At 43.0% G+C, this 18466-nt stretch overlaps 1 protein-coding gene across 1 annotated transcript in view; it reads left to right on the plus strand.

The window, feature by feature from the left end:
- The first annotated feature begins 218 nt into the window (after positions 1-218).
- The window catches only part of CHD7 (chromodomain helicase DNA binding protein 7), a 113187-nt gene continuing 94939 nt past the window's right edge, over positions 219-18466 (plus strand). Inside the window, exon 1 of the mRNA XM_014939642.1 lies at positions 219-2073. Coding sequence (XP_014795128.1) covers positions 379-2073 — 1695 coding nt within the window. The 5' untranslated portion in view covers positions 219-378. The remainder of the gene's footprint in view (positions 2074-18466) is intronic.

The following is an 18466-nucleotide window of genomic DNA, read 5'->3' on the forward strand; positions in this document are numbered from 1 at the left end:
GTATTTCAAGGGCTGAAACTAGCTAGCATTGTTTTAAAAACAGTCAAGTATGGGTTTTTTTTATATTGCCTGACTTTATTTATTTGAACTAGCTAGCATTGTCTTAAAAACAGTCAAATATGGTTTTTTTTTTTTATATTGCCTGACTTTATTTATTTCAATATCTCTCTTTCTCTCTCTCTCCCTTCCCCCGCTTTTTCTAGGAGCAGTAACCAGACTTTGCCTGACACTGCGTGGTCCAAAAGAATTAAGGAAATATGGAATGACATGAAGGAGATTAGTTGAGGATTAAAGGCTTTGAGGACAAAACACCTCGCCGAGGTGAAGCACAGACTAGCGTTCTAGTTGTAGCTCCGAGGAGCTGTGTGCTGAAAAACGATGGCAGATCCAGGAATGATGAGTCTGTTTGGAGAAGATGGGAATATTTTCAGTGAAGGGTTGGAAGGTCTTGGAGAATGTGGATATCCTGAAAACACAGTAAATCCTATGGGGCAGCAAATGCCCATGGATCAAGGATTTCCCTCTTTACAGTCCTCTCTTCATCATCCCCCTGCAAATCAGAACCAAGCCAAGTTGACCCATTTTGATCACTATAACCAATACGAACAGCAGAAGATGCACCTGATGGATCAGCCCAACAGGATGATCAGCAATGCCCCTGGGAATGGTATCGCGTCTCCTCATTCGCAGTATCACAACCCTCCGGTTCCTCAGGTTCCTCACGGCAGCGGCGCTGGTGCTCAGATGGGGGTCTATCCCAGCATGCAGAACGAAAGGCACGGGCAACCCTTCGTAGACAGTGGCTCCATGTGGGGACCACGGGCTGTTCAAGTGCCAGACCAGATCAGAGCACCGTACCAGCAGCAACAGCAGCAGCAACCCCAACCCACACAGCCCCCGCAGGCGCCCTCCGGGCCCCCCGGGCAGGGCCATCCTCAGCACATGCAGCAGATGGGAAACTACATGGCTCGTGGGGATTTTTCAATGCAGCAGCACAGTCAGCCGCCGCCGCCGCCGCAGCAGCAGAGGATGAACCAGTTTTCTCAAGGCCAAGAAGGCCTCAATCAGGGAAACCCTTTCATTGCCACCTCAGGACCTGGCCACTTGTCTCATGTGCCCCAGCAGAATCCCAGTATGGCACCTTCTTTGCGACACTCAGTCCAGCAATTTCACCACCATCCCCCCACTGCTCTCCATGGAGAATCAGTAGCCCACAGTCCCAGATTCTCCCCTAATCCTCCCCAGCAGGGTGCTGTTAGGCCGCAAACACTTAATTTTAGTTCTCGGAGCCAGACGGTACCCTCACCTACTATAAACAACTCAGGGCAGTATTCTCGATATCCTTACAGTAACCTTAATCAGGGATTAGTTAATAATACAGGGATGAATCAGAATTTAGGCCTTACAAATAACACTCCAATGAATCAATCTGTACCAAGATACCCAAATGCTGTCGGATTTCCATCAAACAGTGGTCAAGGACTAATGCACCAGCAGCCCATCCACCCTAGTGGCTCACTTAACCAAATGAACACCCAAACTATGCACCCTTCACAGCCTCAGGGAACTTATGCCTCTCCACCTCCCATGTCACCTATGAAAGCAATGAGTAATCCAGCGGGTACACCTCCTCCTCAGGTTAGACCTGGGAGTGCTGGAATGCCGATGGAAGTTGGCAGTTATCCAAATATACCCCATCCTCAGCCGTCACACCAGCCCCCTGGTGCCATGGGAATTGGACAAAGGAATATGGGCCCCCGAAACATGCAACAGAATCGTCCGTTTATGGGTATGTCTTCAACGCCCCGGGAGATGGGTGGGCACATGAGACCAAATGGTTGTCCAGGTGTTGGCCTTGCAGATCCACAAGCAATACAAGAGCGACTAATATCTGGCCAGCAGCTTCCTAGTCAACAGCAGTCTTTTCAACAGCAAATGCCAACCTGTCCTCCCATGCAGCCTCATCCAGGGATACATCATCAGTCTTCACCACCCCCACATCCTCATCATCAGCCTTGGGCACAGCTTCACCAGTCACCACAAAACACACCACAAAAAGTGCCTGTCCTTCAGGTAAGCTACTTCCAATGTTCTAATTTACTGTGAATGCATTTCAGGATACAAAAGTACTATGCTTTCAAAATAGTTGCTCCTGTTCGACTCCCCTGTTTGTTACTGGTTAGGTGGCTTTCTTGGTGCACAGGAGCTGAAGGTAAAATGAGGTTCAGGTAGCTTGCTAATGTCCTCACACTAATTTTTACAGGATAACATTATGGATAGACCAAAATGTGATACAGCAACAGGACAAGCTGAATACCTGTGCTTTTTTGGTGTCGGTTCCTTTTGAAGGGGAAATTGAAAGCATGTGTGAGGGTTGTCATTTAAACTATTAATTTTCATATTTGCAACTTGGAGAAAGAAGTACGTGTTATACTGTGTTTGTTTTGGGCAAACCGAGGGTTTTCTTTAAATCCTAAGGGAATGTTGTGTGGTTTTAAGTTAAAGCTGAAATTTTTGCATGTGAAAAAATTTCCAGGATGCACTTCTTCAGCACTAAGTAATGCAACTGAGAAGTGATGGAACAACAGTTTATGCAAGGAGAAGACAGCAGATGTGAATCATAGTCTCAAATCAAATTTTCTGAGGCTTAAATGAAATCTCAAATAGGATAGAAGTTTTATTTTACTGAGGCTCTGATCTGCCGTGTTTCGATGAAAATATATTGCTTCTGCGTTATTTTTTCAATTAAAAGCTAAAAATGTTAAAACATCTTGATCCTCCGTAGCTTGGCAGGTTTGCATACAACCTAGTTAGGTTAAGTTTCAGCTGAAAAAGTGTCTTTTGGGATCTTTCTGTTTGCCACTGCTTCCTTCTGGCTCCAGCAGTCACCGTTCAAGAGGTTTTGATACTGAATGAGTAGGCGGTCAAGGTATCAGAGGTTTAATTTTTTTTTATTTTTTTATAAACCAGTCAGCAATTGATGCCAAGTAGCTCTGCCCGTAAATATTTGGAGCCAATTGTTGGAATGCAGTCCTAATGATACGATGCTACAATAAGCTTAATAAATCATAAAAACAGCTGTCCCAGCCCGTGTCCCAGGCCTGCGCGGAAAGCAGCTGCTCGGCAGTCCCCTGCGCTGCTGCCTGCCGGCTGCTTCTGTCAGCCGCCCCGCACAGCGTGAGGTGGCTCTGGGAATCAGATGGATGGGCTGCAGAGAGGCAGCTGACAAGGAGTGGGAGATGGAGCAGCTCAGCAGCTGGGAGAGGCTTCCACATTCCCTGTGGAAAAGAGGAGGAGGGGAGCGTCCGAGGTGCCGTAGGGTGGGGAAGCCCTGGGAAGGGAGGTCAAGGACTAAGCTGCGCACTGTCTTTCTGGGAGGGAGGAGGAATCTCTCCTCTTGAACTCTTGAAGTGGCAAAAAAACCCCAAAACCTTCACGATAGGTCTTTCTCTCCCCTGCCCTCCTGAAAATTGGTGTGAAATTTTATCCCCGTGTTGGTCTTTCCCCCCACCTCCACGCACAGGCTTTGTTTGGAGAACCTAAATTATGGTTCTCTCACACATGTGGAGTTGTTGTGTGTTCCTTCTTGAGAGTGCCTCTTGTGTTACCCACTATGCGGGTGAGCAAGGGGAAAAAGGGGACTAAAGACTATATGAAAATCCCCAAGCAAATGAGCAGATGTTTTTGGAAAGGGGGTAATAACAGCATGGAGAAATCAGTACAGACATACTGGGGATCAGAAAAAGGTGGGGTTTTTACCCTGAAGATGAGGGCCGACACATCTAGCCAAAAAAACTTGAAAGAAAATTGTAGGAATGGTAATGAAGATTTTAAGACAGTAAAGGAACAAAAACCAGTGCCACTGGGATTTTTCACAACTAGTGATTGTGGGGGTGTGGGAAGGGAGGACTTGAGATCGACTGTGCCCTAAAGCTGTGTTTAATTGGTATTAATTCCTTATTTTCATCCAGTAAGCTTTTTTTTTTTTGGCAACAAGACATGGTTTGGGAGGAAAAGGTTTACTCGTAGAATGGACAGGCTTGTTAGATGTTCTTGGGATGTTCATTTCACTCTATTCAGTGAGGAGGTAAAACACAGGCAATTCAACCCTTAACTGAGCCGTGCCACCGATTACAGAGTTCTGAACTGCAGATGAGTAGCATGAACAAAGGTAAGTGCTTGGAACTAAATCATTAGAGGAAAACCGCATGGTAACTCACGTTATTTGATTAAAATCAGTAATTCAAACAGTTGTTGCTAGCCAAGTAACTTCTCTGTTAGACTACTTCAGTTTCTATTTGGTAAAAGTTACTGTTAACATACCTTCCCATTAAGTAATTAGTTTGAGACCTGACTGTAGTAATGAAGCTCTTTGACAGGCAGGCATTTCCCCCTTGAAAACTGTTGGGATGAAATAAATATTGTTCAAGTCAATGAAAACTCAGCTCCTCCCCACCCCTTGGGGGAAACATGCAGATGTGCGAAACCCCTGCTCTTAAGATTGACACAACAGAATTTGTAGCTCTCCTGCCTTGCCGTGGTTTTCCCTTCGTGTCAGTTGGCAGAAAACTCTTCACTGAAGAACCAGTTATTTAAATGACTGGTTTGTTGTTATTTGTATAAAATGAATCAACAAAATGAATATAGTCAGTGAAATGGAAATCACTATGTACTTTTAAATCAACAGAAGCCATCTTAGTAATTATTTTTCAGTGATTTGAAGCTAGCCTTATCATGGGAAGGCTGTAATACTTGTGGTTAACCAAATTACTGTTTTGTTTTTAGATATGTTGGAAGGAAAGTGAAGTTCTTTTGCTTTTAACTTGAAAGAAATTGCCGTGTCGATTCTGGGGCTTGTTCTTTCTTTTTTTTTTTTTAATGTGTGTAAAACTGCAAATTATTTTGGCTGGGAGATAGAGCTGGTGATTGACAATTCAGCTGGTTTAGGTTAATAGCTGAAAACTAGACATGGTTTTTAGGAGCTTGTTAGCAGTGAGTTGCGGGCTTCAGCAGGGTTGGATAGACTCATAAGAACCAACATAGCGTTGGGACATAGAGCTGGTGATTGACAATTCAGCTGGTTTAGGTTAATAGCTGAAAACTAGACATGGTTTTTAGGAGCTTGTTAGCAGTGAGTTGCGGGCTTCAGCAGGGTTGGATAGACTCATAAGAACCAACATAGCGTTGGGACATTCAGTCCGTGTGCTTAGTCCTTCAAGCCCTTTTTGAAAGGTTCTTCACCGAAGGCTTTTGGAAGAGCTTGGTGGCTGTAGGGTAGGAAGGTGGGTTCTGCTGTGGCTGAGGTAGTTGGCCAAGGTTCAAAGCAGAGGGAAGGAGCAGCTTGTTTGTTTTCACGCTGGAGTCATCCGAGATGGCTTGGTGAGCTTGTGCTCTTCAAAATACTCATAAATTATCTGGAAAAGAGTGAAAAGTCAGAGGGCAAAGTCTGCTGCTGCTGTGAACATCCTCAAATCTGAGTTGGACTGGGGGTTGGACTAGATGATCTCCGGAGGTCCCTTCCAACCCCATATCATTCTGTGATTCTGTGAGTGCCAGCTGCAGGTATGGTGAAGAGCCTCACAATAATGAAATCAAATAATTAGAAATACAACCAGGAGTGTCAGTCACTTGGCCATGAAATGAAATGGCAGACAAAAGGGTAAGCAAAATCCTCTCCTTAGGACCAGGGTCTTGGTGTTAGGTGGCCATCTGAAAACGTGCTATGGCAGTCAAAGACATGAGAGGGTAGGAATTGGTGGGGAGGCAGTAGAGAGCAAAACAAAGGTGTTATCATGTCGCTACATGTGTGTGTGGTGTGCCAACGTGGCAAGGGCTCTGCAGCTCTGGGTCCTTTCCTCAGGCCTCAGAAAGGAGTAGAAGCAAGTCAGTCACTTGGCCATAGGCTGTGTAGGTCAAGTGAGATGGGAGACAAAAGGGTGAGCAAAATCCTCTCCTTAGGACCAGGGTCTTGGTGTTAGGTGACGGGCTGAAAACGTGCTATGGCAGTCAAAGACATGAGAGGGTAGGAATTGGTGGGGAGGCAGTAGAGAGCAAAACAAAGGTGTTAGCATGTCGCTACATGTGTGTGTGGTGTGCCAACGTGGCAAGGGCTCTGCAGCTCTGGGTCCTTTCCTCAGGCCTCAGAAAGGAGTAGAAGCACAGAGGGAGGCGATTTAGGAGGGAAGGGAAGGAGAGAAACGGTGAAAACCTGCAAAATTCTGAGTGATAACGGGTGCGTGAAGACCGTGAGTGTGAAATAAAGGGTTGTTTGTCACCTGTTTTTGTCTCCTTGAATTATTTTAGGGTGTTCAGCAAATTATCAGGTGGTGAGCTCAGAACCGCACGTGAAGATGCTGATCTCTGAGATGCCGTGCGGGGAAAAATGCATCATCACTTGATCAACGTGAAGGCACCACGGTTGGCTCAGCAGACCTGTGCCTGTGCTGAGTGTTTGTTACTGAGGTGCATCTACTGTGTGTCCAGTTCTTGTACCCTCCCACAGGCTTTATCAGAGACGGGATGTCAGGTTAGAGAGGCCTCTGGGGGTCTGATGCCGTGCGGTTGCCCTTACGTTTGGTTATTTTCAGAGAATTTGCTTAGTGATAGGGCGAGTGTAGGAGTTCTCCCTGCCAAGAATAGGCGATCCTGGGTGTGTTGTTACACAGAACTTCTTATTTACCCACAGCTACTGTGTGGGCTGAAGTTTTGAGTCCTGTTGATTAATCATGTTCCACAAATGTGATCTACGTTATTTATAGTCAAACATAGGAGTATTGAAATGACAAACAGTTTACGGTATAGCCTCCGTAGAGCTCCGTGTTGGGCAGCGACAGCGCCAAAGGGTGTTGGGTTGAGGTGTCCAGCTTCTTGTGGGGAAGGAATTCATTTTGTGTGTGTTACCGGTTCACTGCCAGGTTTACTCCGCCGCCCTTTACTATCTCTGGGCACGTGACTTTGCTTTAAATCATAACTCATAGCTGTGTTTGGTATGAACACATTCTTTTGACGTTTCCTGCCCTCCCTTGCAGGGAAAGGGGCAGGGAAAGTCCTGCTGAGTCACCAGCTGGGTCACCCCCTGTCACAGGCCCTTCCTTGCATTTTTAAACCCTGTGTTGCTGCCTCAGTTTAATTTATACTCGGATATACCTGAATGGAGAGGCATATTAAAGAAAAGTGCTGTCAGCTGGAGTGGTTTGATGCAAAATTCTAACCCAGCAAAGAGTGCATGTTAAGTCAGTCACTGCTGGCACACTAAAAGGAAGCTGCCTTTCTCCTGGGTATTTAATGGTTTTAATGCCCAAGAGCAGTAAGAGGAGACCAGCTTCTCACTTATCTCCCTAATGTCTTCGCATAACCGATTATCTCTCAATGTGTGTCCTATAATTTTATCGGGTAAGAAATGATATCATTTCAAATGGTTAGGATTTTTCCCATAAACTAGTGTTCATAAACAATGTCCCACAGCTCCAGAGGGAACTGCTCGCTTTTTCATCCCTTGAGTGCTTAGCTTTTTGTCTGTTTTCACAGAATCACAGAATTGTGGTGGTTGGAAGGGACCTCAGAGATCATCGAGTCCAACCACAAAAAAAAAAAAAAAAAAAACAACAACAACAACAACAAAAAACAAACAAAAAACAAACCACCACACCACCTAAACACACAACAACAACCAAACCAAAAATCCATCACCCACCCACTCAGCAGCCCACGACAAACCAATAATCTTGGGCACTAGAGCATGCCCTGAAGAACCATGTCTACACGTTTCTTAAATACCTCCAGGGATGGTGACTCCACCACGTCCCTGGGCAGCCCATTCCAATGCCTGACAACCCTTTCAGTAAAGAAATGTTTCCTAATATCTAACCTGAATTTCCCCTGGTATAATTTGAATAAGTAGAAAAACTCCAGATTTTTTAAAAACTTATATACACTACTGGCTATTTTTTGTTTTGATAGAGGGTATTTCACATGACTCCTGGCTGGTTTTTGGGGTACTGTACGTACAGCATGTTCAGCAGAATGTCCTGGCTGCCCCTGCAAACTGTAGTTTCCCTTTGCAGATGTTCATAGACCAGCAATCTACTGTATGTTGACAAGATTGTTGAAGGTGCTAGATAAAGTAGAATTTAAAAAAAAACAAAACAACAACTAATGCTGAAGCTTGATTACAATGGTATATTATTTTTTTATATAGGTATGCATACTTGTGCGTGTATTTATGTAAAATATATGTGAAAAACCTAGGCTGTATCAGAAGTTGTGAAGAATGATGAAGGAAAGGATAAGAATCTATAGTATTCATCTAAAAGTTAAAGCCGCTAATAGTGAATTTTTATTAAAAGCTTACAGGCTTCTGCTGCATTTTGTTGAGGCTCCAAAGAACTCCTGTGTTTGAGCAATGTCTGCAATGTAATGAACTCTATTTTTCCAAATAAAAGTAGACTGTTTAGAGCTACCTTTGGTTAAAACTATTAAAAGTTAAAACAGAAGTTATTTCACCTCTGTGGAGAAGAATAGTCTGTTACACTGATAACCTGATCCATCTGTGAGCTAGTTCTCATGCCAAGTTAAAACAGAAGTTATTTAATCTCTATGGAGTAGAATAGTCTGTTACACTGATAACCTGATCCATCTGTGAGCTAGTTCTCATGCAGGTCTCTCAAAGGGTATAATAATTAATATGACATATTTTGTGCAAGAAAAAAAATCATGTTCTAAAACTCCTCAGATATATTCCAGTCTAACAGTTAATATTTAACATATCCAAAGGCTTATTTCTTCCTTACCCTTGAGAAGGCTCTATGTTCTTTTGTAAATAAGGGGTTGCAGTGAATAGGCCTTTGTGCCAGAGACTTGTGGTTTTGTGGTGGTTTTGCTCTGGATTTTTTTGGTCTTTTTTACTGTTCAGGAGGTAGAGGCAACTTGAAGAATACTTCTTGCCTCAGGTGCCATGATTTGACTGTGATGAAAACAATTTGTGCCATTAAATTATCTGCTCTGGAGTTTTGAGTAAAGCCAGTTTGCAGCATTAGCATAAAAACACAAGCCTGTGTCAGTATACTGATTTTTGTAGGTTTAAGAGTTGCAAGTCTTGTTCTTCAGCATGAATATGTTGAAAGTTCCTATGTTACATTGGTGACCCGAGTGTGTTTTTTCTTGACACCATTAGCATTATCTCAGGAATCACCTAACTAGAAACATTTTAAATTTTATGTTGCTGTTCAGTACTTCAGTGCAGTATTCTTATCTGCTGGTGGTCACTTCCAGTAGGATTTGGCAACCATCTTATTTTTCCATGACTGAACACATTCTCCTATTTTCTATTTATTTGAACAAATTTAAATCTGTTGTTTCAGAGAAGTTTTGTTTCATGACTGAAAGCCGATAGCCTAGTATCAGCTCTCATGTCTGTGTCATCGTCAGCCTGCGTAACTGACAAGGATGGAAAATTGGGGCAAATGAAAGGAGAAATGCTTGATTATTTGTTTTACATATTTTTTTTTTTATTTCTTTAAACAGTCTTAATAAGCAATAAGTTGCAGGCAAAGTAAGAATTTCCTGCCTTTTTATTATGGACCCTCATTCTGGTTTTCCATCCTGCTCTTTCATGTGGAATTTGAGGCATCCGTTTGTTTTAAACTAATTTGCCTTTGCTTGTATCTTGAATGCAAGTGTCACAAACTTACGTAAGTGTCCTCTCTTTTTTTTTTATCCTCTGGGGAGAGTGAATGTCTTCAGTTCCCACTACGATGGGACACCATCACATTGAAGTTCAGTTTTTAACTTTGGTCTGCAGAGGATTTTTACCCTCACTTCAGCGAATTAGTGCTTTTCACTTTTGACTTTTCAAATTCAGGTTATAATGAGAGAATTGATAATCAAACTATTACGAAGCTACCACTGGAATGGTATTTTTAAAAAGGTTCAGGTCTCGCCTGAGAAGAGACCAAATCAGAATGGGTTTGTGGGCCCCTCCTGTTCCTTTCTTTATTCTCTTTGAGAGCTTTCCTGTCCAGGCATCAATATTCTTTTACTTGTATGGATATACATTATACAGGGGCATATATTATACAAGTGGTAATGTGGCCTGAATTTTGGGAACAAATTGCTTGGTGTTTTCTTTAGAGATGTCATCTCTAAATATTTGGTACCTTCTTTCATCAACAGAGTTGTAAAGTTTGGTAGCTAAGGAGCGAGATTAACACCCTTGAATGTTTCACTGTGATTAAAGCATCTGTTTGTCCAGATCTTTCTTTGGAAAAATTCCCAAGTTTGCTGGTGTGGCTTAAAGATGGTGAAGCAGTTTCTCAGGAGCTGGTGGGAGCAGAGGTGGGAGCATGGGCAGGAAGAGGTGATGTGGGAGGGGGCAGCCAAAGGCTGAGCTGATGGAGGAGCAGTGCTGAGCAGTGGGAACAGAGAGGAAATGGCCAATGTCTGTGTTTAAATGGAGATAGAGAAGCTGAGGGAGTCACCCCACCTTTCCTGCGCTGGCTCCTTGAGTCACCTCAAGAGCTGTGGTGCCCGTTAATGCTCCTCAGGCTGCTTCAGGGTGCACCTTCATCTCACCATGTTCTCTCTTGTCCTTCTCTGGGTGGACAGTCCACTGGCAGCTTCCCAGCATCCTTGTGTGAACTCAGTATTTAATTGCAAATAAAGGTGGCCGAGGTCTGGGATACCAAACCATAGCTCCTTCCTTGCATCACCACACCCAGTGGTTGGGTGAACTGGCTTATCTGGCCAGCTCACTTCTGGCCAGGTCATGTTCCTAGCGTCGCTTCACTGTGGGACCACAAGATCACCCAGTCTGGTGGTGTGGGAGCAGGAATGCTTGGTGGGGGAAGATGGGAACTGCCTCTTCCTCTGGCAGTGACCTCTCGAGGCCCTTTAATACCCTTGCACAGCTCAAGTTTCTGTAGCACTTGCCCTCAGTAACCAGCCCTTGAGGCCTCCCTCAAATTTTGATAAATTAAAACTTTCATTCCAAGTCAAAGCTTCGTCTTGTTTTACTGAATTAGTGGCAAACAGGTCACGTTTCAGCTTCTCCCAAATTTTTTTTAACTCTCACCTCGTGTTCCTTTTTTCACACAAATATAAATGACTGATTTGATTTCAGAGGTGTGTTTTCTTTTTTAGAGAAGAAGGACTTTCTTCGTCTTCCAACTGAAGTTTTTGCAGCTCTTTTGTCACTGAAGAGATGAAAGAACATCCCCTTTCTAGCAAAGAAAGCTTGGCACAATTTCATTAGATGTGCGTCATGTGCATTGAAATGAGAAAAGATGCCTCCAATAACTGTCAATTAATTGTTTTCCTTGAGCACTGAATGGGATTTTTGTCTTCGACATAGAGAATCATTTAAAAGCATGAAAAGTTAGAACTAAAACTCAGATTAATTTCTTAGTCTTCTTTATGAGGAAAGAGAACTGAGAAATAGGAGGGCTTAGTGATCCCAGTCTGGATCAAAGTTTGATTTATAAACTCTGGAAGCAGCCTTCTTTCTGATTTTCTTCAGTACACAGCACCAATGTATCTTTGCTACGTTGATACAACATGTTGTAGGGGAGTGATGAAGTTTCATCTTTCACTTTTTAATATTTTGTTAAATATAAACTCTTGTTATTTTGATCGGAGAGGAAATGATCATATGTAATACAAGAGTTTTCAAAAGGAATGTATACCCACCTCTAATAGACTTATTTCTTCAAACAGGCTGAATGATTTAATCGGTTGAATCAAAAAAACATTAGTCAATATTAATTGTGGTAATTAAATTGCGGTTTATTATGTCTGTGTAACTCGCACAACTAAAAGAACATAATGACCACAGTAACTAAGAAGTTAATACTTCTGTAGATTTTTGGAATTAGTGTTCCTGTAAGAAGAGAGAGAGAGGACTCATAAGAAGCTTCATAACAAACTTCCTCCTATCTAGTATTCAATACGAACTCTGTTTTTTCCACTCTCCTTTTACGGCTCCTTTCTTTCCAGATGGCCCTCCATCCACTTGCATTCTGGTACTTCCTATCTTTTTTGGCCCTGCAAGACTCTGATAACTGCGATAATACTGTAATTTTCCTTACACGTGAGCGCTGAATGATAAGAAGTGCTTGATTTTATTTTTGGAAGAAATCTTTCTGTACCAGCCAATTGTTGCTAAATATAGTGGGAGGCTTATAATATACAGTGCGTGTTTGAATTTAAAGTGACACCTTACCATAAAAAGTTGACCTAACAGTTTATTTGTACAACTATATATTGAATATAATCGTTAAAACTAGTCTCAAAATTTGTGCTTTATAGTTTTTATTCGTGTCTTGCTCAGTTTGCTAATGGGATATTGCACGTTTACCAGGGAAAGCATCATCGATTGTGGAAATAAATATACACGCCTGCAATATTGGAAGACTAATTAGTTCTTAACTCTTTCTCCCCACTAGCCTCCATTGAAATATATCAGGAGAACTTGTTGAAAACCAGGTGATTGTGTAACTAAGGCATTAGGCAGGGGTTCGGGTTGTTAACCATTTGTTTGGTGTTTGTATTGCTGGAGAGGTGCTCTGCAGCAGGGGTGAGCAGGGTTCCCTGCTGTACAGCAGCACCTAGAAATGTAGCTCAGAAACTGTCACTGGCAGTGGTGGCTAAGCTGGTTGTAAAGGGTCACTTTAGATATAGCTCTCTGGTTATAATATAATATTACAACATCATGCAAAATTTAGACCTGATATTGCTGTAGGCACGTCTGATTTAAGACCTGTGTGTAGGGATTTTTACATTTTGCTGTGGATTGTGTAAAGAACGGCCGGAGGTAGGATACTAAAGATAAGGTATCTAATGTTTTATAAAACAATGTTAATCAAACTGGTTGGAGACCTGAAGTATGATTTAGACATTATAATTACGAGGTATCTCAATTGGTACTGCTAAATGAGGTGTTGGTTCACAGAAAAGGAAGTGTGAGGGTTTTGGCTGGGTTGTTATTTTTTTTAATTTTCCCCTCCCTCCAGTTTTAATGACACTTTCTGATTTAATTCTTAGTTTAATTCAGTTATTAGAGGAGCTGGGAAAAAGCCTACCTGTGAGATGTCACAAATACATATTAGAAAACGTATTCAAGGGCTTTTTTCATTTGTTGCTGTCACTAAAGAACCAGAGCTTGAGAAGTATCTTGGACTGTTTGACATAAATGGATCTTGGGCAGCATATATAACATCAAAGGATTTTTAACAGCTCCATGATTTCGAGCCCACTGTGTCATGCTGAAGTTAATAAAATACTGCAATGGAAAGGCCATTTGGAGAACTGCTGTCTTTCCACCCCAAGAGAAAAATATAGTTGATACTGATGATCTCTTTTGTGTGTCACGTGTATCCATTAAGATTTCTTTGAGCTGGTGGTTTCAACCTGTGGTCTGTATAACTCTGAAGTCCCTTGTGGACTGCTTTTTAGTGGCCTGGGAGAGGTGATTAAGGAGAGCAGGTTTATATGTTAAGCACCAATATGTGGATGGGAAGTTTTTTAAAGAGAATTACATCTCAACTACTAAAGGCTTACAGATTGAAAAATAAAAAAAATAGGAAAAAAATTGACAGAACAAGAGTTCTGTGTTGTAACATAAACCTCACTTCAGGCAGGATTTCCTCAGGCTGAAACGTGTAAAGCACAGTGTAAGGATCTCCTGTCCCAGCAAAGTGTATTGGGACCAATACTGTTTAGTACCCTCAGCAGTGACACAGATGGTGGGATTGAGTGCACCCTCAGCAAGTTTGCAGATGACACCAAGGTCAGTGATGCGGTTGACACACCTGAGGGACAGGATGCCATCCAGAGGGACCTGGACAACCTAAAGAAGTTGGCCTGTGCGAACCTCATGGGGTTCAACAAGGCCAAGTGCAGGGTCCTGCCCGTGGATCAGGGCAACCCCTGGTATCAGTCCAGGCTGGGGGATGAAGGGGCTGAGAGCAGCCCTGCCAAGAAGGACTTGGTGGTGTGTTGGTGGATGAGAAGCTCAACTTGAGCCAAAAATATGTGCTCACAGCCCAGAAAGCCAGCCACATCCTGGGCTGCATCAAAAGTGTGGCGAGCAGGTCAAGGGAACTGATTCTCCTCCCTCTACTCCACTCTGGTGAGACCCCACCTGGAATCCTGTGTCCATCTTTGGAGCCCTCAGTGCAGGAAAGACATGAATCTGTTGGAGCAGCTCCAGAGGAGGGCTGGAGCACCTCTCTATGAGGACAAGCTGAGAAAGATGGGATTGTTCATCTTGGAGAGGAGAAGATTCCAAGGAGACTTTATTGTGGCCTTTCAGTACTTGAAGGGGGCCTACAGGAAAGGTGAGGACAAACTTTTTAATAGGGCCTGTCATGATAGGACAAGGGGTGATGGTTTTAAACTAAAGGAGGGTAGATTTAGATTAGATATAAGGAAAAAATTGTTTATGATAAGGGTGGTGAAACACTGGCACAGGTTGCCCAGAGAGGTGGTAGATGCCTCATCCCTTGAAATATTCAAGGTCAGGTTGGACGGGGCTCTGAGCAGCCTGATGTAGTTGAAGATGTCCCTGCTCCTTGCAGGGGGGTTGGACTAGATGACCTTAAAGGTCCCTTCTGACCCAAACCATTCTATGATCTCTTCGTGGTGGGGAGGAGTCCCGACAGTGAGTTCTCTGTTGGCTGATCAGGATGGTGTATCCTCACTCACCTGGAAGGAATGGCTTTTATGGTGTCACCTGTGTTGAAAAGGACATGGAAAGACTGAAGAGAATGTATATGGGGTTATTCAGCCTGGAGAAGAGGAGGCTGAGGGGAGACCTTATTGCTCTCTACAACTCCCTGAAAGGAGGGTGTAGAGAGATGGGGGGCGGTCTCTTTTCTCAAGTCACAGGCGACAGGACAAGAGGAAATGGCCTCAAGTTGTGCCAGGGGAGGTTCAGGCTGGATATTAGGAAAATTTTTTTCACTGCAAGGGGTCTCAGCCATTGGAATGGGCTGCCCAGGGAGGTGGTTGAGGCCCCATCCCTGGAGGTGTTCAAAAGCCGGGTTGATGTAGTGCTGGGAGGTATGGTTTAGTGATGATGCTCCTTGTTTGTTGTGTGGGTGTCTGTTTTTGTCAGTTAGGTTGACGGTTGGACAAGATGATCTTTAAGGTCCCTTCCAACCTAGAAGATTCTGTGATTCTGTATACTAAAAATGTTCCATTTGCCTATGGATTTGAAGGGAAGTGGGCATCACTGAGCCTTTCTGTGGAGCTGCAAATCTGGTAGTGGAAAGTGACAGCGTGAAACCACAGTTACCTGAGTTTTTGACAGGTTAGTATTAGTAAGCCAGCTAGAAAAAGGTGGCTTTAACCTGCGGTACGTACCTTCCGTGTCCGGTAACTTCTTCCATCAGAGAACCTTTGAGTAATTTGAGTCAGTGGGAATAGGCTGGTGGGGCAGGCAAACGCCATCACTCTTTCCATTTCAGAGGGTGGAAACGTGCAGCCGGGGGTTACGCAGGCGGCCACAAACCTCCTCCCTCTTCCGTCCTACTCTGCTGCCTGGGGCTCCGAGGGTGCCTGCCTCAGGAGCCCTCCCCTGAGAAGGGTTAACACCCCTTGTTCCTCAGCTCCTGCACGCTTTCTTGAGTGCCACCGTGACTTCTCCTGTGCTTTTTTATCTCCTCAAAAAGGCAAAAAGCCCCTGGGTGCAATCTTCTCTTCTGTTTAGTCTTTTAGTACATCCAAATAGAACCACTGCAGCTTCAGAAAGTGACTTTCTGCATTTAAAGGGTTTTTACTAACTGCATCTAATTGGATAATCAAAAGTTCTCGTGCAGAACTGTGGGGACTAATACTTAAAATGAATATTAGGAGTGCACGTGGAAATATCTACCTTACTTCAGTCCTAGAAAACCACCAATTTATTTCTTACAAGTCACAAACACAGATTTACTGAAATCTTAATCAGCATCCTGTCCTTTTAACTCAGGAACTATTTTGTGTGTTGTAGATGCTGAAGAGGTAGATGCTTGTATTCATAAGTAAAACAAAGAAAACATTGGTGTGGGGGACATAATATATATTATACAAGAAAAATTGGGCTGGAAGTAGTTGAAGTAGGATCTGCAGGTTGTCTTGCCCTTTGTGATAAATTCCTTAAGTCTGATATACTCACCAGTGTGCATACAAGATAAAAACCCTTGCTCTTATCTATCTCTTCTATCTCTTTTAAGTGTCTCTACACCAACTTGTACAAACTTACCCCAAAAAGAAGCACTCCTGTAAACCACCTCATTGCCTCAAGGGGTGGGGATGGGAGAAGGGGTTTAAATTGTTAATTAACCGAGCTTCAAATCAGGTCAGGGTCTTCTGGTCTGCAAGCTCTGGGGTAATTTCTGTGGAAAAGTGATGCTTCTTGTTTGTTGTGTGGGTGACTATTTTTGTCAGTTAGGTTGACGGTTGGACAAGATGATCTTTGAGGTCCCTTCCAACCTAGAAGATTCTGTGATTCTGTGAAAAAGATCCTTTTTTTTTTTTTAAGGGAAGAATTGATTCTGCCTTAATTGATGCTCATTGATTCAGATCTCTTGTGTTAGGGATGTTGTGTATAGGAAGCTCCTGAGGAAGAACAAGTCTTCCAACATGTCATTGGAAAGAAGTGAAATTTTCTCAGGAGGCTTTCTAGTTGCAGTATTCCTGTTGCAAGTTATGACACGTGACCAGCAACTGGGTACCAGCATCTCCTGCTCTAACCCAACCCCTTACAAATATATCGCTCATATTTCAATAATGTAACTCTGTAAATGAACAACTGATGACCAGTAATTTAAGAAATTGCTTGCTTTTACTTTTCTCAAATCTCTATCATCTAGAGTACCTAAAAATAAAAATGATTTTGGCATTGTTTTGGGAAAATTGTCCAAATTTGGACATAGCTATTCTTGCAATAGCTATGTTGTCCAAATTGGAATAGCTATTGCGAGAGGACACTGGGACTGTGGCATCTTTATTTCAAAAGTAACCCTCTGTGTTTTAAACAGCACTGTTGCATTTTGTATGAGAACCATGATGTGAACCAAGACAATTTCTAGTCGAAAAAAGATGTTCTAAATACGAAAATTAGAAATCATAGAGGTTTTTCTTAGGATATTTGAGTAGTCACATGCATAGCTGTGATAATTTGTGGATGTGAGCAAAGTAAGGCTTATAAAAGAGGTGATATTTAAAGTTGTGTTTGTTTGTTTTTTTCCTGGCTGTATTGGCCAGTGTAAGTATAAAAGCTTTTTGGGCAACCAACCCCTTTTTTCAGGTTTGAAGGTAAAACACCTGCGACCAGAAGCTTCTCTTGCCAGCCCTATTAGTCTGCTTAATAGAGATTTCCTTTCCCTAGAAAATAAAACATAAATGGCTGTTCTAAACATATTTAACTCATTTCTGAACTAATATGTTCAGTGTTTGTCATATTCCAAATTACAATTGTGAAAATATTTATTTTTTTTTCAATCTATACAGGATTTTGCTGTTGCTTTTTACTGTTACCAGTTGTTAGGAGGAAAGTACGTGTAAAGATTGCCTGGGCCATTGAGTTGAGGCTCCAGCCGTCACATGTGTCATCTTATGAACTACTTTTCATAACCTTATCAAACTTCAATATAAAGAGCACTGGGCTTTTACTCCCAATGCTCCCTCCTTTTTGAAATCCTGACTCAAATCAGATTACTCTGAATGTTGGAACAGTCATCTGACTTTCAATCCAAAATGTATTAGTCACTGGTTTTATACCCAATTTGCTCTGATGCCAGTTTTACCCATTTTAATTCTTTTTATTTCCTGTATTAGGATCTGCCAATGTTTTCATGAATAGCAATCTGTCTGAAGTAAGTAAAATTCCCTTTAGCCTTCTCTGGAGCCCCCAACATAAGAAGGACATGGACCTCTTGGATCGGGTCCAGGGGTGGGCCACAAAGATGATCGGGGGCTGGAACCCCTCTGCTATGAGGACAGGCTGAGAGAGTTGGGGTTGTTCAGCCTGGAGAAGAGAAGTCACCGGTGACCTTATAGCAGCCTTCCAGTACCTAAAGGGGGCTACAGGAGAGATGGGGAGGGACTCTTCATCAGGGAGTGGAGCCATAGGATGAGGGGTAATGGTTTTAAACTGAAAGAGGGGAGATTTAGATGAGATCTCAGGAAGAAATTCTTTCCTGTGAGGGGGGTGAGACACTGGAACAGGTTGCCCAGAGAAGCTGTGTATGCTCCATCCCTGGAGGGGTTCAAGGCCAGGCTGGATGGGGCTTGGAGCAACCTGGTCTGGTGGGAGGTGTCCCTGCCCAGGGCAGGGGGGTTGGAACTCGATGATCTTTGAGGTCCCTTCCAACCCAAACTATTGCATGTTTCTCCTTCAAGATAATCTGTGTCTGTGTCTGAGGTCCAACTGTTACTGATGTGGACAATCAGATTGTGTGCAATATTGTACTATGGGACAAATACTTCA

The sequence above is a fragment of the Calidris pugnax genome, unplaced genomic scaffold, assembly GCF_001431845.1.
Source record: "Calidris pugnax isolate Ruff unplaced genomic scaffold, ASM143184v1 scaffold5, whole genome shotgun sequence".
Classification (NCBI taxonomy): Eukaryota; Metazoa; Chordata; class Aves; order Charadriiformes; family Scolopacidae; genus Calidris; species Calidris pugnax.